Below are 18470 nucleotides of genomic sequence, written 5' to 3' on the forward strand. Positions count from 1 at the left end.
CTATCTATTTAAATCTAGGTGTTTTAGCTCATAGTAGTTGCATGTATGTAAGGGCAAGAAGAGATTTGGAAGACAAAAATCTGTATTTCAGTCCAGCTGTGTGACATTGTGCAAGTCAATTATCCTCTCCGAAGACAATTCTTTAACTATTGAAGAAAAAAATGATTAAGGTGATCCCTGCTCGTATGCTTACAGTTTTTAATGAGACACTGACGTGAAAACCCTTTGACTGTAAAATACTATTAATTATGTGCAGAGGCAATGCCTCCAAATCACAGAAGTAACGATTTAACGTTAACATCTTCAATTCAAAGGCGCCCCCCCACCTCCCCCCCTCAAAATAAAGTTTATCTTTTCAGTTGAATGACTTCCGGAAAAGTCTCTATTGGAACCTATCCATTTTGTAAGCAAACGATAAAGGCAAGGTTTGAAGGCTCACCCAAGACTACAGAGCATCAGCCGAGCCGAAGACCCGGCGCACGGGACACTAGGCGCTTCCGTCCGTCCTGGCGCCTCCAAACTGCCACGCTTAACATGGCTGCTACGTCTCGCGGCCACCATCCACACCCAATATGGCCACCGGGTGCGGGTCCAGCCGCGGATAACAACATTCCGGAAATGCCCGAGCGGCGGCGGAAGCGGAAGTGCCTCGGCGGTGGGGGCCGCGGGAAATGGCTGTCGCGTTTTTCACTCCCTCTCAACCACAATAACAGACGGAGGGCTGGCGTAGGTGAGGCGGTGGCCGAATGGCCCCGGGTACCGGGAGGCGGGCAGCAAAGCTTGGAGTGCGTGCGGCGGGGCGGAGGCTGCCGGTTGGGAACCCCGGTACTCCAGACCGCCTGGGCTTTTGGTGTGTTCCCACTTTGGGCCTAGAGCTCCTGGGAGACCAGGGGTCGAATTTGTTGTTCCTGGCCTTCTAGGCTTTGCTTGTGGGGTTTGCTACCTAGTCTAAACCTGGCCCAAGATACCAGCATACAGCCCTCTGAGCTTCAATTCCCTCAACGAAATGGGGGTTTGGCCTGGACAACTTCTGGGACCTCTTCCCACTCCGAGCGTCTGAATTCCACGATTTTAATGTTAAGTCGTTGTTTACACCAGTATATTGAGGAAGGCCTTGTCGTCATCGTACTAAGTGGCTGTCCCTGAGCAGGATGCTATCGGTACTGGTACATCTTTGATGCCACGCCTGGGGATCAGGATCCCTGAGTTGGAGTCTTCCCCTGTGTAGCCAGGAATTTACTGATAAGAGGTGTCTACCTTGTTTCTTTCCAGACACCAAGCTAGCCAAGGGCAGCTGGGCACTTAGGAAATTTCCTGTGCAGTGGGAAGCTCTGTCCAGAAAACTTTGTTTTATAAACCTAAACCAGCAGTGTAAATCACTCCAAAAGGAAAAAGACCTTGGTTTTTGTCGTAACGCTATTAACTTAATGGTTCACTTTAGGCAGATTCCTTCTTCTCACTGGATTTGAGATTTCTCATCTGACAGAGGAAGTTGTTGGGTTAGGTCAGTGATTCTTAATCTCCTTTTCATCCCCCCAGAACAACTGAGGGACAACATAATGGCTTGATTTGGGGGGGAGAGAGAAGGTGGTATACGAAGGGTACATATTGTGTAGTAATAGATTGAAAAAAAAAAGTCCTTGTAATTTTTAACTTTCATTTTGAGAATTACTGGTTTAGGTGATCTGTAAGCCTCCTTCCCTGTCTTTAAAATTTGTAATGTTGCAATTCTAATGTCCTCTTTGGGTGAAGAATATAGATTTCTGTGTGCAGGTTTGTTTAAATGATTGTGTGCCTTGAGGTACACACTTTAGTCAAAAACATACTGATACGTAGTGTAGGAGAAAAACAAAAAACTAGATTTCACTAAGATAATGTGGTATTCTGAAATAAAACTGGACCTGTGCTGGAGTTGAAGAACTGGATTCCTGCTTTTCTCACATTCTGCCTCTGTGACTTTGGGCAGGTCAGCTCACCTCTTGAGCCTCACTTTCCTTATCTGTTAAATGAATGGTTGAACTGGATGATTTCTAGGCCCTTTTCAGCACCGTAATTCTGGTTTTTTTTTTTTTTTTTTTTTTTTTTTTTATCTGAGCAGCTTGGTGGATGTGGTGTGGCATTTCTTTAGGTGAGAGAGGCTGTCTGAAGCAGTAGATGTATAAGATGTTCTTTGACGTGAGGAATGGGGTCAAATTAAGTGATGTGCAAGATTACCTTGATGTGAGTAAGCTGAAGCCAATAGGAACTAAAGAAACTTGAAGGGCAGGGAAGCTCTTGACCTTATGGGATCATTGAGGACATTGGGAAGTTTTAGGTAGGAGAGGGGTATTTTTGATAAGGGTAGGGAAAAATAATTTGAGTTGTGAATTGAAATGACCAAAGTTGTAAGAAACTGGTGATGGAATCTGTCTCCACTCTGAGACTATAAGCTTTATAGGGAGACTTTGTTGCCATGTAATACTTATAGAAGACAGTAAATCGTTGAGTGAGGGGAAGGATGAGTGATTAGATACTAGTAATCAAAAAAAAGAAGGAATTTCCCCAGAGAATTGTCGTTAATTAGACACAGAGTGAGAAAATTGACTCCAAATTGTGAAAATTTTTTACAAGAAGAGGTCCCTAAGTTTCTGGTCAGTTGCACAGGGTTTATCTCTGCCCTGTGAAGTGTGCTAATAAGAAACAAACGTGTGTGCAGGAGGGCCTGGTGTGATCTTTGGAAAGGAGTAATTAGTAGAATAAGTCAGGAATGGAGGAGGATGTTGACAAGATAGAACAGGTATACTAAGATTTTTGGTTGTGACAAATTTAAGGAGTAAAGGAGTAAAGATTTTTATAGGTGTAAGCAATTGTCAGAATTCTGAACCATAAGTGTTAAAACCTTTGTGATGGAAATAGAGGATTAAAAGAACTTGATTTTGCAAACAGGGAAATATTGGCCCTCCCTACAAAAGGTGGGGATAGTTTTGATCATTAAGGGTTAAAAGATAGGGGTAATTTGGGGAGCAATCTAAATTAATTAGTAGGGGTATTATAGTTTTGTTTGGGATGGGAAGGAGATTTGAACTGGTAGAATGAAAGGAGAAGAACACTTCTTAGAAATTGTGTTTTTGAAGACACTGGTTTCAGGAATACTCACCAACAACTCAGGCTTAAAAATATGCCTGGGACTCCAGGACAAAAATGATGCTTCCTGTGGTTAAAGTCTGCTAAACAGGCTGCCACAGAATGACTGTAGGATATGCAGGGTGGCTATAGGCTATGGTGTGGGAGCCTAATTAAATGGACCATAAACCCTAATTTGTGAAGGAGGTGTGGTCAGAGGCATTTCTGTCAACATCCAGAAGCCCATCGCCAAGCATTGGGGCATAGCTCTGAATGCAGGAGACAGCTGCAGTGACAGAGGCCTGACTTGACAGTAGGGTGTGTAGTATATGTTGGGAAGTATGAGTCCTATTCTGAGCTCTGACACTTACTGTGTGACCTTGGGCAAGTGGCTTATTGACATTCTCTCCGGTTTTATTTGTCCCTCTAAAAATTTAGGGAGCTAGTCTTAGATAGGGATCTCTGGATGAGCTTTGATGTGTCTGTGAACCCACTGAAATTGTACTCGTATATGTATTTCTGCTTTCATGAGTCTGGGGGGAGGATGTGCCACTTTTATTATATTCTCAGATGGATTTGTGATCCACAAAAATTTGACAACTGTGTACCTAGGTAGTCCCTGAGGGCCACTTCAGCTTTTAACATTCTGGGATTCTATAATTCTGTCAGAATGACATTTTTTTGAAGTTCAGAGTCTGGGCCTCCAGAGCTTGCTGATCCTAGAAATAACTCTTGATGCTGCTATATAGTCTTCACATATTTGTACTCACCTATTATTTACACTCACCTGTCCCTCACTTTCCATGACCCTTCTGCTAGACCCTCTCCAACTCATCTTCTTTCTCTACTGGTAATAACTGCAATTTCCCTCCTTTTATCATCTTTTTTCTTTTAACCTGCTACTGCTTTGGACTTCCCCTACTTTGTTGAGTTTCTCAAGTGAAGGCAGAGTGTTTAGTGGCAAATGGTGATATTTTGGATATAGGGCTATGAAGAAAGGAAGACAAAGGAGGCAATTTTCTCCTATTCTCACTTTTATCCCTCTTCCAACTAAAATAAAAATATTTAAGAGAGAAGATGTGAATGTAAGAGAGACCCCACCACCACTTGGGACTGTGTGAATTGCATGGTATCTTCTTCTCACACAGGGAAACCATGCCCCTCTTCCTCAGTGCCTGGGGTGAAATGCTCAGCATAGCCCTAGCTGAATATTTCTCTTAAATGAAATTGAAGCAACTTTGTTATTCTTTATTGAGATTGAGTAGAGGTAAGGGAAAATAAATGAGTCTTTTAATGAGGAAACTTTTTATCTCCAGAGCCTTTTTATTTCCGTAGAGACCTACTTGGATTGGAGAGGACTGGTGGATTTCCCATGGCTGTATGTCCTGACTTGTCAGCCCCCTAGATGTAGGATAGAGATTTTATCCTTTACCTCAGTTTTCATCTTCACAAGTCCTTTCCCCACCAAAGACTTAGAGCAGGAGAGTCACTAATTCACCTGTCAAGTAGGTAGCCACAAGACCAAGTCTTCAATTCTAGGTAGGATAAGAGGAATATAAATCTAAAATTTTGTTAGTTCTGCTAATTTAGGCTTTTTGGTGTTAGTGTTAATGCACACTGTAGGTGAAATAAGTTTTTGTGGGCTTGCCAGAGACCTAACCTCTATATAATGTTGTATAACATCATTTCTGTGAGTAAATATTTTTGAGTTCTCAACAAGTGAAATTTTGTAAATGCAATGATATCTGAAGTGCAGTCTGTGTAGTTTACAAATTTAAATGTAGTTTATACACTGGGGCTTCTAAATCTGATTCACCCAAAACCACAGCATTGCAAAATAATGAACAATGAAAGGTGGAATTATAAGAGGGAGGTGTTAAGTTATTAAGTGGTATGGACTTGGTGAAGAAAAAGAAAGAAGATGGGCTAAGAAAGCTTTTTTACTTATGGGATGAAGAATCAAGAGTATGGGCTTTGTGAAGGGTTGTCAGGATTCTTAAAGCTAGGGCATGTACTAAAACATGATATCTGGAGGATTGGTCTCAACATCTGGTTAATCGATGGGTCGATCAGTCTATGCTGGTTGATAGTTTTGTTGAGGCTTTTGCATGCTACAGGGTAGCTGTTAGGTGTGTCCTTATTGGAGTAAAATCTGAATGCCTGGTTTATAGGATGGTTACTGAGGTCATGGAGTGCTGTGGTAGCAAACAGTGCTCGTAGGAGCATGAAATGGTTCTTAGCAGCAGCCTTGAAGCTGCTGGATGCATGTGGAATAATGGAAAGACTGGTAGGTAGTCATACATCAGACATTTGAGGACTTATTATGAGAAAGGACTTGTTTTCACCTAGAAGCAGGATTGAGATCCTTTTCCTGGCAGAAATATGACCAGTAGCACACAACACAAATTGTTATAGAAGCATAGTTCAAGTCCCATAGGGAACTCAAATGAAGGTGTGAATAGGAGAAGTTTCACAGAGCATTTAACATTAAAGCTAGATTTTTGAAGGCACATTAGTAGTTTTCTAGGCAAAAAAAGAAAAGAGAAGCACATTCCAGTCAGAGTTAATAGCATATTAGGAATGAAAGAGCAATGTTTGTTTGGGGGAACTGAGAAGATCCCCCACTGGTGTGAGTGTACCAATGAGCGAGTGGTAGGGATTAAAAGATGAGTTTGGAAAGGATTAAAAGATGAGCTTGAGACCAGATTGGAAAGATTTTATCTTTTAGGAACCATGATTCCTTGTAGGCTGATTTGTTTCGTTTTGTTTTGTTCGTTTTTTAAGAAATACAATATATATGGCCAATATAAAAATTCCAAACAATGGAGCAGAATACGAAGTATTCTGAAATAAAAATTTCTTTTCCTCTTTCCTAAACCTCTGTTCTCACTCCCCAGTGGTAACCCTGTTAATATTTTGTCCTAGATCCTTTCAAAAATGTCATATGCAAAGACAAGCATATTTTTCCTTTTTCTTTTATCCAAATGGGATTCTACTTTAGACATACTCTACGTCTTGCTTTTTTCACTTAATGTGAAATCACAGGAATGTTTTTAAAAAGATAACTCTGGATGCATTGGGCAGTATGGTAAGTAAGCATTTATTTGGTAAATTACTGTGAGCCTACTGTGTGCTAGGCTTTGTTCCAGACCCTGGGGATAGAGTGGTGGGCATCATTTAGGAAGCCATTGCAGTAGCCCAGATGAGGGTTGATAGAGTCCTGAAAGCCAGTGGGAATGGATACAAGAACAGTATTGTAGTAAAATTGATAAGAAAAATAACCAATCCAGTGGCTGTGGAAAGCGAGAAATCAGGATATATTTAAGATGATCTCAAGGTTTCTAGTTTAGGGATTTAGTAAACCACAATAAGGAAAACGTATGTATGTTTCTGTGTTTTCGGGGGGGGGGGCTTGTGATTGTAGAGAGAGTTCAGTTTGAACATAATATTTTTGAAGGATATTCAAGATATTGAGGTGAAGTTTTCTGATAGGCAGAGGAAATAAAGGTGAGCGGTAGGAGGAAGAGTTGGAAGTCTTTTTATTAGTGTATGACTGTTTGTAGTAGCTGTAGCTTTGTGAATGGGTGCAATTGCCCAGGGAGAGGAGGGTTTGAGGATGAATTGGCAAAGGAGACTTAGGAGTGGTCATAGAGGAATGAAGAGGGCCAAGAGAATATCACTTTAGGAGCCAAAGGATGAGACGATTTCAGTGAAAGAGTGGTCAGCAGTGTCCTGTCCTACAAATGGATCAGATGGGGAGCATTAGAAAGGGACAATTGGATTTGATGACTAGAGGTTCAAAATAACCTTAGAGCAGTTTCAGGAGCTGTCTTAAGATGGAAAGATCCATTTGGAGCGGGGAGGGCAGTAAATAGATAAAGATGATATAATCAGAAGCAGGTAGATATATCTATAACTTTTTTTGTGGGCAATTCTTAGTATAAACTTTATTTCTTCAGATGTCCGTTAGCCAAAATGTGATGGACAGTATATAAGTAAGCATCTGAGAAGCTAAAACAAATGCCACAAATTCAGTGTACTGTAGTTCAGTACCTACTGTTTCCAGAATTTTTTAGGTCAATACTACTAGGTGCCTACTGTTACTAATCTACCCATATTTTTGAAAACTTACTTCTCTGGTTTCCTAGGCCATAGCTGGTTAGAAGCAACAAACTGGGGGGGGGGGGGGGAGAGAGAGAGAGAGAGAGAGTGTGTGTGTGTGTGTGTGTGTGTGTGTGTGTGTTTGGGGTATGGGTGGAGTGCAAGGAGAGAGAGAGAGAGAGTGTGTGTGTGTGTGTGTGTGTGTATGTGTTTGGGGTATGGGTGGAGTGCAAGGAGAGGCAAACATGCTGACAACTGGAAGAAGTAACAGCATATAATCTTTGAGTGAGGGAAGAAGAGACCAGAACACACATATGCTCACACACACGGGCACAAGAAATATGAGGATTCACTTAGCCTAGCAGTTTGCTCCCATTTACTGCTGAAGCAAAGGAACGCCAGGAACTCCTCATGCTTCAGCAACCCCTGCCCACCTGGTGCCCTTCTCCCATTCTGAGATGCCTGAGCTTTTGGAGTGTAGTTCACTCCTCTCACTTTTAAAACCCTTTAGTGGTTTCCCATCTCGTTCAGGATTAACAGCCCTGCTAGCAATTCAGCTTCATTTTACTGCCTTTTTTTCTTGTCACTCTCTGTACTCCAACACCTTTGTTTTTATTTCAGTTCCTTAAAAGAGCCAGACTCCTTCCCAGAATCTACCACATTGCTGTTTGCACCTCCAGGAATGTCTGCCTTCCTTCCCTACTCCCTCTTTGCCCTGTTAACTCTGCTCTTCCTTCAGATGTCAGCTTTATTGTCCTTTCCTAGGAAAACCATCAGTACACAGGCTCCCTTGTTACATGGTGCTTTTTGAATTGTGTTTACTTTCTTTATAGCAGTTATCTCCTCCATTTGTAATTCCAAGCTTATTTCCATGGTTATTTGATTATGTATTTTCACTTGCCTCTAGGGTCCTTTGTTCACAATGCTAGACATACAACAGGCATTCAAAATAAATGTGTGAAGGTATGTCTGAATTAATGAATACATGGATGAGTCTACTTTCAGGTGTCAAGCTATGCCATTTCCTCCATCTACAATGTGATTAATACTAAGGAGATCAACATTTCCTCTAAAACAGTTCTATATCTGTACCACCATTATTAAAATATTTATTGCCAGACAGTTTGAAAATCAAAGTGTTACTCTAATAAGTGTTGATCAACAAAACAAAACAAAACAAAACAAAATGGGTGCTCACTGCACTTTCTCTCTTCTTCCCCCTCCATTCCTCCCTCCCCTGTTCCTCTTTTCCTCGCTCACTAAAGCTTATTTTAAAAGCAAAATGTAATGTGATTCAAAAGTGAATTTCTTAATACTCGCAAGAGAGGGAGAAGGGTGGCTTCATTCTTCCTCTGAAATTATGTACAATATTGTGTTTATATTTTGAGGAGAAGGTTTCTAATTTTTATCAAATTCACAAAGAGGTCTATGACCTACTGGTGTAAGCCCCTCACTTTTTAGGTAGAAGAATGAGGAATTAAAGAGGTTGATTCAAGTTTATGGAAGTAGTTTGTGGCAGATCCAGGACTAGACCCCAAGAGTCCCCTCTGCCTTCTGCTGTATTAGGGGCAGTCCTAGAATCACAAGCCCCTAGAGCTGGAAGGGGTTTTGATTACCCAGTTTAATGATCTTACTTTACATATGAAGAAATTGATGCTTGGAGAAATTAAGTGAATTAGCTAGGAAGTAAGTTGACAAATTAAAACACAGGACTCCTGATTCTTGTATTTTTGATTGTTATAAATAATGCATGTTTATATTCTCAGCTGCTCTTCAGAAAAAGATGTACTACGTCTTTTGCACAGAAAAAAATTATATTTTTATTAATTTGAATGTGGTATATATCACTGTAATAGCACTACCTTTACCTGTTTATACTTTAAAATAAACGTTATTTTACCTAGGTTTTAACATGGATAATTTGTGTTTGGGTGTGGTGTGCTTCTTTAGTTTACTTTATGCTATGTTTGTTTTTCAGGTTCTTTGAACTCAGATAAACAAGAGTGGAGATTTGCTCTTTGATACTGGAGACAACACAGCAATGGGGCCACGAAGGAAAAGTGTTAAAACGTGTCTCGTGAATAATGAGATCCCCGAGGAAACAATATCAGATGAAACAAAGGACTATATGAATCAGCTTTCACATGAAGTTCTTTGCCATATTTTTAGGTAAGATTTTGCTTGGTTGACTTTCACCTACTTGGAATGTATAAGTAAGAGCAAACCCTAGAGCTGTGCTGTCTAATATGATAGCCACTAGCTAAGTGTGGCATTTAAATTTAAATTAAAAATCTAGTTCCTCAGTTGCACTAGCTACATTTCAAGTGCTTAGCAGCCATATGTGGCTAGTGGCTACTGTATAGTACAGCACAGAATGCAGATAGAAAAAATTTGTATTGTCATAGAAAGTTCTGTTGAACAGCCCTTCTCTAGACTGTTTACATTTCTAACCTTCTTGGAATTTTCATTGACTGATAGATTTGTTGATTTTTGTTATTGCATTATGACAGTACCATGTGTGTACAACAAAAGGCAGTGTTCTGGCTTTTTTTTTTTTTTTTACTACAACCCCAGTGACAAATACATTTTGCTCAGTATGCACATATACATAAATGATTGAAACACAAGTTTTGTGAAATACCCATCATTATTATATGAAGTTCTTAGAAATGTTTTGAATTTTTACAAAGTATTGAATATTTGTAAATTATGAAATTTTAAAATAGTGATATTTATTTTAGGAAACATGGACTCTTTATTTTTCTTTTCTAATATAAATTTGTATTAGTCTTTATCTTCTGCAGTTTGTTTTTCTGTGACAGTTTTGTTAGTTCAGTTCTGTTTGGGAAAAGAAGAAAGGCCCAGTTAAAATGATGGAATATTTTTTAACATAAAATGATATTAAAGTACATCTGGTGGAAAAAAAGTCAGAATACCCAAAATTTTTCAGCAGAAGAGACTAGCCTTCCCAGCTGTTCAAATACATTCTAAAATACAATAAAGGTTTGGTATTGGAGTGGGTAGCCAAACAGTTGAGTAAAACTGAAAAATGTAGGCTACATAAGTAGATTAAAATATGAGGGCACTTCAAAAAGTTCTTGGAAGAAAGTGGAATTGAAAGGTAACATGAACCTTTGCATGAACTTTTTGAAGACCCCTCGTACATGTGGGAATCTAGTTTATGATAAAGTTGGTATAGTTTTCCCTTATCCAAGGAACTTCCTGAACATATGCCTAAAATTGCAGACCGTACTGTACCCTATGTATACAATGTTTTTTCCCATATGTGCAAACCTATGATAAAGTTTAATTTATAAAATAAACACAGTAAGAAAGTAACAATCATAATTAATAATAAAATAGAACAATTATAACAATATACTATAATAGAAGTAAGTGAATGTGGTCTTTTCAATATCATGTTATGCTGTACTCACCCTTCTCATGATTTATCCATCTGATAACCTAGAAGGCTACTAAGTGACTAATGGTGGTCAGGGCAGGGGCGGTGTAGCATACCCAGAGTGGATAAGCTGGACAAAGGAATGATTCACCTCTGGGGTGGGACAGAGAAGGATGGCAAGAAATTTCATCATGCAACTCAGAAGGGTACAATTTAAAACTTATGAATTGTTTATTTCTGGAATTTTCTGTTTAATATTTTCAGACTGAGGTTGACTGTGGGTAACCGAAACCATGGAAAGCAAAACTATGGAAAGGGGGAACTAGTATATTCACATCAATGAGGAAAACCTGGGTGGATTATTCAGTGATGATGTGACAACCATTTGGAGAAAAATAAAAACATGTTCTTATTTCTTATATCTCACAACCAAATTCTAAATGGATCAATGAATTAAATAATAAAGCCATTAAAATTCTGGTAGAAAGCATAGGTAAAATTGTTTCTAGGGATGAGTGTTAGATGTTGGTTGGATAATGCTAACACAGTTTGGACTGGGGCTAATTCTTAAAAATTATGCTAATTCTAAAACATGTGGGTAATATTTTGCAGTTCAAATAAAATATTCGAACAGAAGGGGTGAAATCAAGTAGAAAGATTTTATCCTGGTTACAATGAAGAAAACATAGCAATTGGCAGAATGTAGGAACTCTAAGCTGAGTTCTTGAACATGGTATATGTTTATTCTAAAAACAAACAGATAAAGTTTTGTTTTATTTTTAGGCTTCTAAAGTTTTTAATCTGAAGACTTATGATGTAGTGATGTAATAACTATTTAGCATGTTTTCATTAAACAAGAAAAACTATGACCTCCCTTAAAAGAAACCTAGTCTTTGCCCTACCCCTATTGTACTATCTTTTCTAAAACGTTAAATGTATTTGCCTTTTGAACTCCAGCTCTTTGACTATATATCTGTGAAGAAAAAATATATTTCTTCTTAAGAAAAGTATGATGTAAAAGAAAATTGACTGTGTGATTACCGATCTGTTTGTATTTGAAGAGAGTATAATATTAACCCAGGCAAATACTTTGGATAACAATCAACAATTTGTAAAAAAAACTATTTTAGTGGCAAACTTGATTTAGAAAACAAATTCATTATTTTTCATTATTTAAAAAATGTGTACTCTGGGCCGGCCCGTGGCTCACTCGGGAGAGTGCGGTGCTAATAACACCAAGGCCCCGGGTTCGGATCCCATATACGGATGGCCGGTTCACTCACTGGGTGAGCGTGGTGCTGACAACACCAAGTCAAGGGTTAAGATCCCCTTACCGGTCATCTTTAAAAAAAAATAATAAAAATAAAAAATAAAAAATAAAAAAAATAAATAAATAAATAAATAAATAAAATAAAAAATGTGTACTCATGTAGTTTCTGAAAATTATTCTACTTAAATCTGAGTTATAAAGACTGTAAATTATCAGTAGCAGTAATGCTTTTTTGTAGAACATTTGATTTGATTTGATTCTCTTTATTTAAATAGTTTTAAAGGGGAAGGAACAGGGGCCAGAGGTAGAAAAAAAAGGAGCACAGAAATATTCAGCAGGTGTATCTGGACTTTTCTTTTAGAATTAGCATAATTTTTAAGAATTGGTGTCGGACCAAATTGTGTTGACATTTCTGCCCTTCCTCCCTCTTCCTAGCTGTATGACTTATTGCAGGTCTAACTTTTCTGAGTTAATTTCACCACTTGTAAAATGGGGTCATAATAGCATCTACTAAATCAATGAGGGTTCCAGCAGATAACAAGATACACCCAGCTGGGATTTGAAGATCATTTAATGAAGGGAATATTTATAGAGGTGTAGATAGGGTTAAGGGGTCCAGCAGGGATGTGGAGGAATTCATCTAGGAGACTAGCAGCAGCAGAAAGGCAGCATTGCCACCTCTAGCCTTCCAGCTGCTGTCTCCCATTAGCCAAAGTCAGCTGTTAGTCAGGGGCTAGGGTACACAGAAGATAAGAGAGGGAAAAAAACTAGGAGAGGGCTGTGGAGCAAACAATGAAACAGTGAGTACAGTACAGTATTTGTGACACAATACAGGCCCAATAAAGGGTAGCTTTCACTTTTTTTTTTAAATTAACATAGATGTGTGTGGAGGGGGTGTAAGAGAAAGTGATGAGATTTTCTGATCTTTCAAAATATTTATTGGTGTTATTGAAAACAGAACAAAAGAAGACGTTAATAGAAAAGTTTCGGGAAGGAAGAGATAAAAGAAGATTGGAAAAGAGGAAGTTGTAATTCATATGAGGTGTTCTCAGTCCATAGTTATGTAATATTTTTATCAGAGTGTGATCTTAAAGGTAAAAGATCCAGGAAAATAATTGTATACTATCAAGTTCGTATATGTATTTGTTGATGGAGAAAATAGAGTTGTGAGGGTTGGGAAGTAGGGTTGAGAGGGAGCAGAGAGTCACTACAGGAAATAGATTCTGTAATAGATGTGAAATAATATTTTCATGTTGAAAGTGATTAGTTCTCCCTGTTCTTTTGTTCCCTTGTCATTCCTTGAAATGCATTGAGATTTTTTCTTTTTCTTTCTTCCTTTTTTTTTTTTTTCTTATTTGTTGATAGATTTTCTTTGTTCATGAAAGCTTAAAGGAAGAAAGGCAGGTTTTATCAGATACCCTATGGAGGGAGCTCAATACTTAATTTGGATACTTGAGTATTTGATGGCTTATCTGTTTTTAGTAAAAAGCTGTATGACATTGTGCACGTTAGCCTTAAAGCCCTGTGGATGTTCCTAAGATCTTATTTCATTTGAGGGGCAGGAGAACAGAGGAAGGACAAAAATAACTTATTGGTGAGAGGAAGTACTTACCCACTTGATAAATATGAGTTTCTTTCTCTCACAAAGGTACCTCCCTCTGCAGGATATCATGTGTATGGAATGTCTTTCCCGGAAGCTAAAGGAAGCAGTGACCCTATATCTGAGAGTTGTGAGGGTTGTGGATCTCTGTGCAGGGCGGTGGTGGGAATACATGCCAAGTGGTAAGTGGATTTAGCCTCTAAGGTATTGTAGAGCTCTACTGGGAAGTAATAATAATGGTCCCATAAAATGTTACTTGCCTTGAGAAAGGCAACCTAAGTCACCTTGTATGTGGGAGGCAGGGTGTTATCCAAATTATGTATGTTGGTTTTAGGTTGGCAAAATGCATTTTGCATGAGGCTTTACTGTTTTAGTAGTCTGTTGTTTTTATTTCCTACTCCATAAGGAATTACATCAGCCTGTTCCACACATACGTGATTGGAGAACACTTTCTGAGCCTTTGATTAACTAAATATATTTGTGTCACATTAGACAGTGTATCCTCTGTTCTATGATGCAGGTTTTCTGGTGAATGGTAAAATTCTCCATTATAGTTTTCCTCTACACCTTAACTGCACCCTCTAGTTAAATAAATATTTATCTATTTTTGTAAAACTGTTCTTATCAGCCACAGAAATTGCACTTCTGGAAGTTCCATTCCTTTAGCACTTTTAAAAGGCCTTGAAGATTTTCAAATAAGGTACTGACCTTGCAGATGAAGAACTCAGAGTTAACAGCCTAACCACAACAAACTGACCTCAGTTGAAGAGATCATCAGAAAAGAAAATTGATTGCTTTAGCTGAACAAAGCACAACTGAAAGGAACAAATTAAAATGAAAGGCCAATCAAGAGACTTCTTTTCAATTATCAGCAATCATTAATTAATGCCCTTTAGTTACTGTTGTTTAGCAATTTTGAATCTGTCTTTTTAAATCATCCTTTTTCTATGATGTCCAGATCATGAGATTTTGAAAATGTGATGAGGCTGAGAGGGACCCCCCAAAAAAAAAAAAAGCCACATAAGTGAAAGGCTGCAGAGGTAATTGTCCTTTTCTGTTCAGTAGGACAGAACAGACTACTTCTGGAATATCGTGCAATTTGTGGTGCTGTAATCCTTTCAGGAGGGTCATTAGTCAACCGAAGACTCTTATTAGTTGGTCAGACTAGTTATTAATGTATACTTGTGAATAACATTGCAAAGACCTGGAGCTAGAACATAGCTTAGTGGGAGCAAACCACAGTTGTCTTCAAATACTTAAAAAGGCCATCCTAAAGGAAAAAGATTCATCTTATACTAGAGAATGATCATTTATAGCAGGAAAGAAAAACATTAGGTCAGTGTGAAAATGATTGTCTTATTTCTTATATTAGATTTGCTTTAGCAGAGGTTAGGCCAGCAGGAATTCTATAGATGGGATTAATGTACTATACAAAGAGGCAGGATAGCAGAGCTCCCATGTGATGCAAGCTTAGCCTTAACATCTCTGCCCCTTATCAAATTAGAGAATTTGTCTACACTTTGCTGACTGTCAGGCTATGATAAATACCTGTGAGTCCAAGTCTTCCCATCTCTGCAAAGAATATAAAAGAAAGTCAAAGCAAACAGTCACTCGCCTAGGATGAGTTCACACAAATCCTGCACACTCATGCCGCCCTAGCCTATTCTCTGGAATTTAAACACTGATTTTTTATATAATAGTACTTTATGGTTTACATATGTGATTCTTTGGATTCTCACACCATCTCTGTAAAGAAGGTATAACTTTCCCCATTTTATGGTCAGAGAAGCAACATGTAACGTACAACAAAAGAGGTTAGATGTTAGCAGTGGTCAGACTTGGTTTCAAATTCCAGCACTGCCACTTGGTAGCTCTTAAACTCTTTCAAATTTATTTTTTTACATGTGTAAATTGTAAAAAAAAAAAAAAAAAAAAAAAAGATTGGATGTGAGAATAAATGAGAAAACATGTAAAATGGTTAGCATGTTAAATGGCTCAGTAAAGGTTACTATACGAGAGAGTACATAATAAAAACTCTTGTAATTACAGAGATCAAGTAATCTCTAAGGTCCCTTCTTATTCTTCACTTTTGTGATTCTTAAGTTAACATATCTGGATTAGCCCTGTACAAATAACAACTTTTGTAGACTTTAGTACATAAAACTGAGTCATTTGGGGCTTCATTTTTATTCTTGAGAATTAATGTTTTTGTGATTAGTGAGCGATAGTTGACTTTCTGACAGCTTCCATTAAAAACCAAAAGCCTTAGTAATAGATAAAATATCATTTGTATGAGACTTGTCTTCCTACTTATTTAACCAACAACTCATGCTGCGGAAGTAACCTGCCTCTCTCTGTTCCTGTCTTGTTGATTGCTACCATAGAGCACAGCTAGCCCCCCCAGGCAGATAGCTTCCTGTCAACTCAGATTTCAGTTTGGATCACTCTTGTTCTGTTAGCCAACTTGCATCTGTCTTTTTCAAAAGAATGAATTGTCTGAAATGTCAGGAGAGCAATAGTTGAACATAGGACAAAGTAATTATTAGAATAATTATTAGGGCATGGATGGAATAAGAGAACCTAGTTCGAGATATGAATTAGGTTGGAACTGTGAGCTTCTTGAAGATGAGGATCATATCTTATTTATATTTTTAGTTGTATATTCTGCAGGGCCCTGAAGGTTTTATAGACCAGAGGGATGAGGAGGGTGGTGGTGATTAGGTGGGTGGTTCCTATCCATTTACCAGTCAAATAGGTTCAAGTCATGTGGGTTCAAAGTGTGTTATTAGTTGAAACTTTCTGTGCCTTAGAAGAAACAACAAAAAAGGTTTTTGATAACTTTTTATAAAAATTACAAGTGCCTAGTAAATTTTAATGAGCAGAAAGATGAATCTGGCTCTAAATACATCTGACTTCTCAGGCTTCACAGATTCCAGTTTTCTAACACTATTGAAGAAGATGCCGGACGTTGAGCAGCTATATGGCCTTCATCCTCGATACCTTGAGAGGCGAAGAGTAAGGGGCCATGAGGCTTTTAGCATTCCAGGAGTACTAGAAGCTTTGCAAGCATGCCCAAACTTAGTGGTGAGTGTACCTGGCTGAACATTTTGACATCACCTGTTTGATGAAATAATAGGCCCGAAGAATGATAGAACATGTAAAAGGATGGTAGAACATACAAATTTCATCCTAAACAAACTTTTTTTTTTAAGTTCCATTGCATACTTAGCATCTTACGGTGCTTCTTACAGTACAGAAATAGAAGCTTTGGATGCTAAATTAAAAGCCTTTTTTATGCTTTCTTTGACGTGATTTTCTAGGGTGTGGAAACTTCTCATTTGGAGTTGGTAGAATCCATTTGGACATATATGCCGCATGTTCATATTTTGGGGAAATTTCGTAATCGAAATGGAGCATTTCCAATTCCTCCTGAAAATAAACTGAAAATTCCTATAGGAGCCAAAATTCAAACTTTACATTTAGTTGGTGAGTACATCTTTTCTGGGTCACTTGTAACTCCTTGAAATGCCATGTAACCGAATATTCACTGAAAGGGAATAATGAGAATTTTAGAGATGACTTTGCTGATTGATGATGGCAAAAGAAATGTTTGTAAAGTTTGTATAAAAATTCAGATTTCCCGTTAAAGACCCCTCAGGAGAGAAATATTGCTTCACAGGCAATCTAATCTGTTCCCTGTTTGAAGACAGTTTGAATAGTTTTGAAAGCTTTTTTTTTCTTTATTGAGACAGACTGCCACCCTTATTCTTTAAAGACTTTATATCCACCTTTCAATCCTAGTTCTACCCTCTAGAGGAGAGCTTTCCAATATAACTTTTTGAGATGATGAAAACGTCCTATGTTTATACTATCTCATGTGGTGTACATTGTGGTGAGTGAAACTTAGGAGCTGAGTTTTTATTCTATTTTAATTTATTTAAACTTAAATAGCCACATGTAGCTAGTGGCTGCTTTATTATGTAGCTCAGCTCTAGAACATCTCAAATCAAAATTCTAGAGAGTTCTTAGTTTACCTGTATCTTTGCCAAGCAAAATATTCCCATGTTCTTCAACCCAGAGCCAAAAGAAAACTCTGCCTTTTATCTTTTAACCTGAAATATGGGGTGGGGTAGTCTTTTTCCAAAAGCACCTTACTTGCAATGGTCACAATATGCATTCTTCATCTAACTATGATTTGAAATTATATCCCAGTAATTTCAACCTAAGTAAATGATAACGACAGTTATTTTCTCAAATCTTTATCCTTGGCTTAAACTGCTGAAAGAAATTTTGCAGAACCCCTGTAAATATAGTCTGACCTTATTTAATGTTTTATTCAATATATACTTATTGAGTATGTGCTATGTTTCAAACATTATGCCTGGTACGGGGGGGTGATCTGGAGAACTGGAAATTCCCGAAACTTGGGTTAGGTGGTGTAGGAGACAGCAGGGATGATAAGGGGCAAGTCTTAAATAAGACTTATATGTACAATTACCAAGGAAGAGTAAGATCTCTTGCAACCCTTCGTTTATAAGATTAGGGAGGGATTCTGATTAGGAACTTGGATCTCTAGTTAAAATCAGATTTTTAGATGTTAGAGAGATTCTGTAACATCTGAAGTTTATAATATAATCTCCTTAAGGTCAAATAATTTTTATGTCTTTATATCTTGCACAGTTCATTTCAAGTACAAGTACTTTTTAAGTTTTATTGAAATGCATTAATTCTTGTGATTTATTCAATAGTTAACACGGTATGTTGGTAATACAAAGGTGTATAGTAAATTAATGAATATGCACATGGTTGGGGGATGGGTAATTTGTGCCCTTTGTTTATAGAGTGAGTCTGAGGCAAAATGTGGATTGGACATAGGGTATGCTATCTTCTCTAGATCTGTCCCATCCTTGCTACCTTGGGTTTCCTAATCAGTACGAGTACTGCCATCATCAGAGTAGATGCTAAACTAACTTTTGTGAATTCTGCATCTTACA

The 18470-nt window shown here is 38.0% G+C and overlaps 1 protein-coding gene across 4 annotated transcripts in view; it reads left to right on the forward strand.

Moving 5' to 3' along the window:
• Positions 1 to 643: 643 nt before the first annotated feature.
• FBXO38 (F-box protein 38) overlaps positions 644 to 18470 on the forward strand; it is a 54329-nt gene continuing 36502 nt past the window's right edge. For 2 of the 4 annotated variants that reach the window (XM_063087035.1, XM_063087038.1), the window contains exons 1-5: positions 644 to 730; positions 9182 to 9372; positions 13525 to 13658; positions 16397 to 16560; positions 16797 to 16962. In XM_063087035.1, the coding sequence (XP_062943105.1) occupies positions 9245 to 9372; positions 13525 to 13658; positions 16397 to 16560; positions 16797 to 16962 (592 nt within the window). In that variant the 5' untranslated portion in view covers positions 644 to 730; positions 9182 to 9244. Of the gene's footprint in view, positions 731 to 9181; positions 9373 to 13524; positions 13659 to 16396; positions 16561 to 16796; positions 16963 to 18470 lie in introns of those variants that run through there. The other 2 variants (XM_063087036.1, XM_063087037.1) reach the window with 2 other exon arrangements.

The sequence above is a fragment of the Cynocephalus volans genome, chromosome 2 (genome assembly GCF_027409185.1).
Source record: "Cynocephalus volans isolate mCynVol1 chromosome 2, mCynVol1.pri, whole genome shotgun sequence".
Classification (NCBI taxonomy): Eukaryota; Metazoa; Chordata; class Mammalia; order Dermoptera; family Cynocephalidae; genus Cynocephalus; species Cynocephalus volans.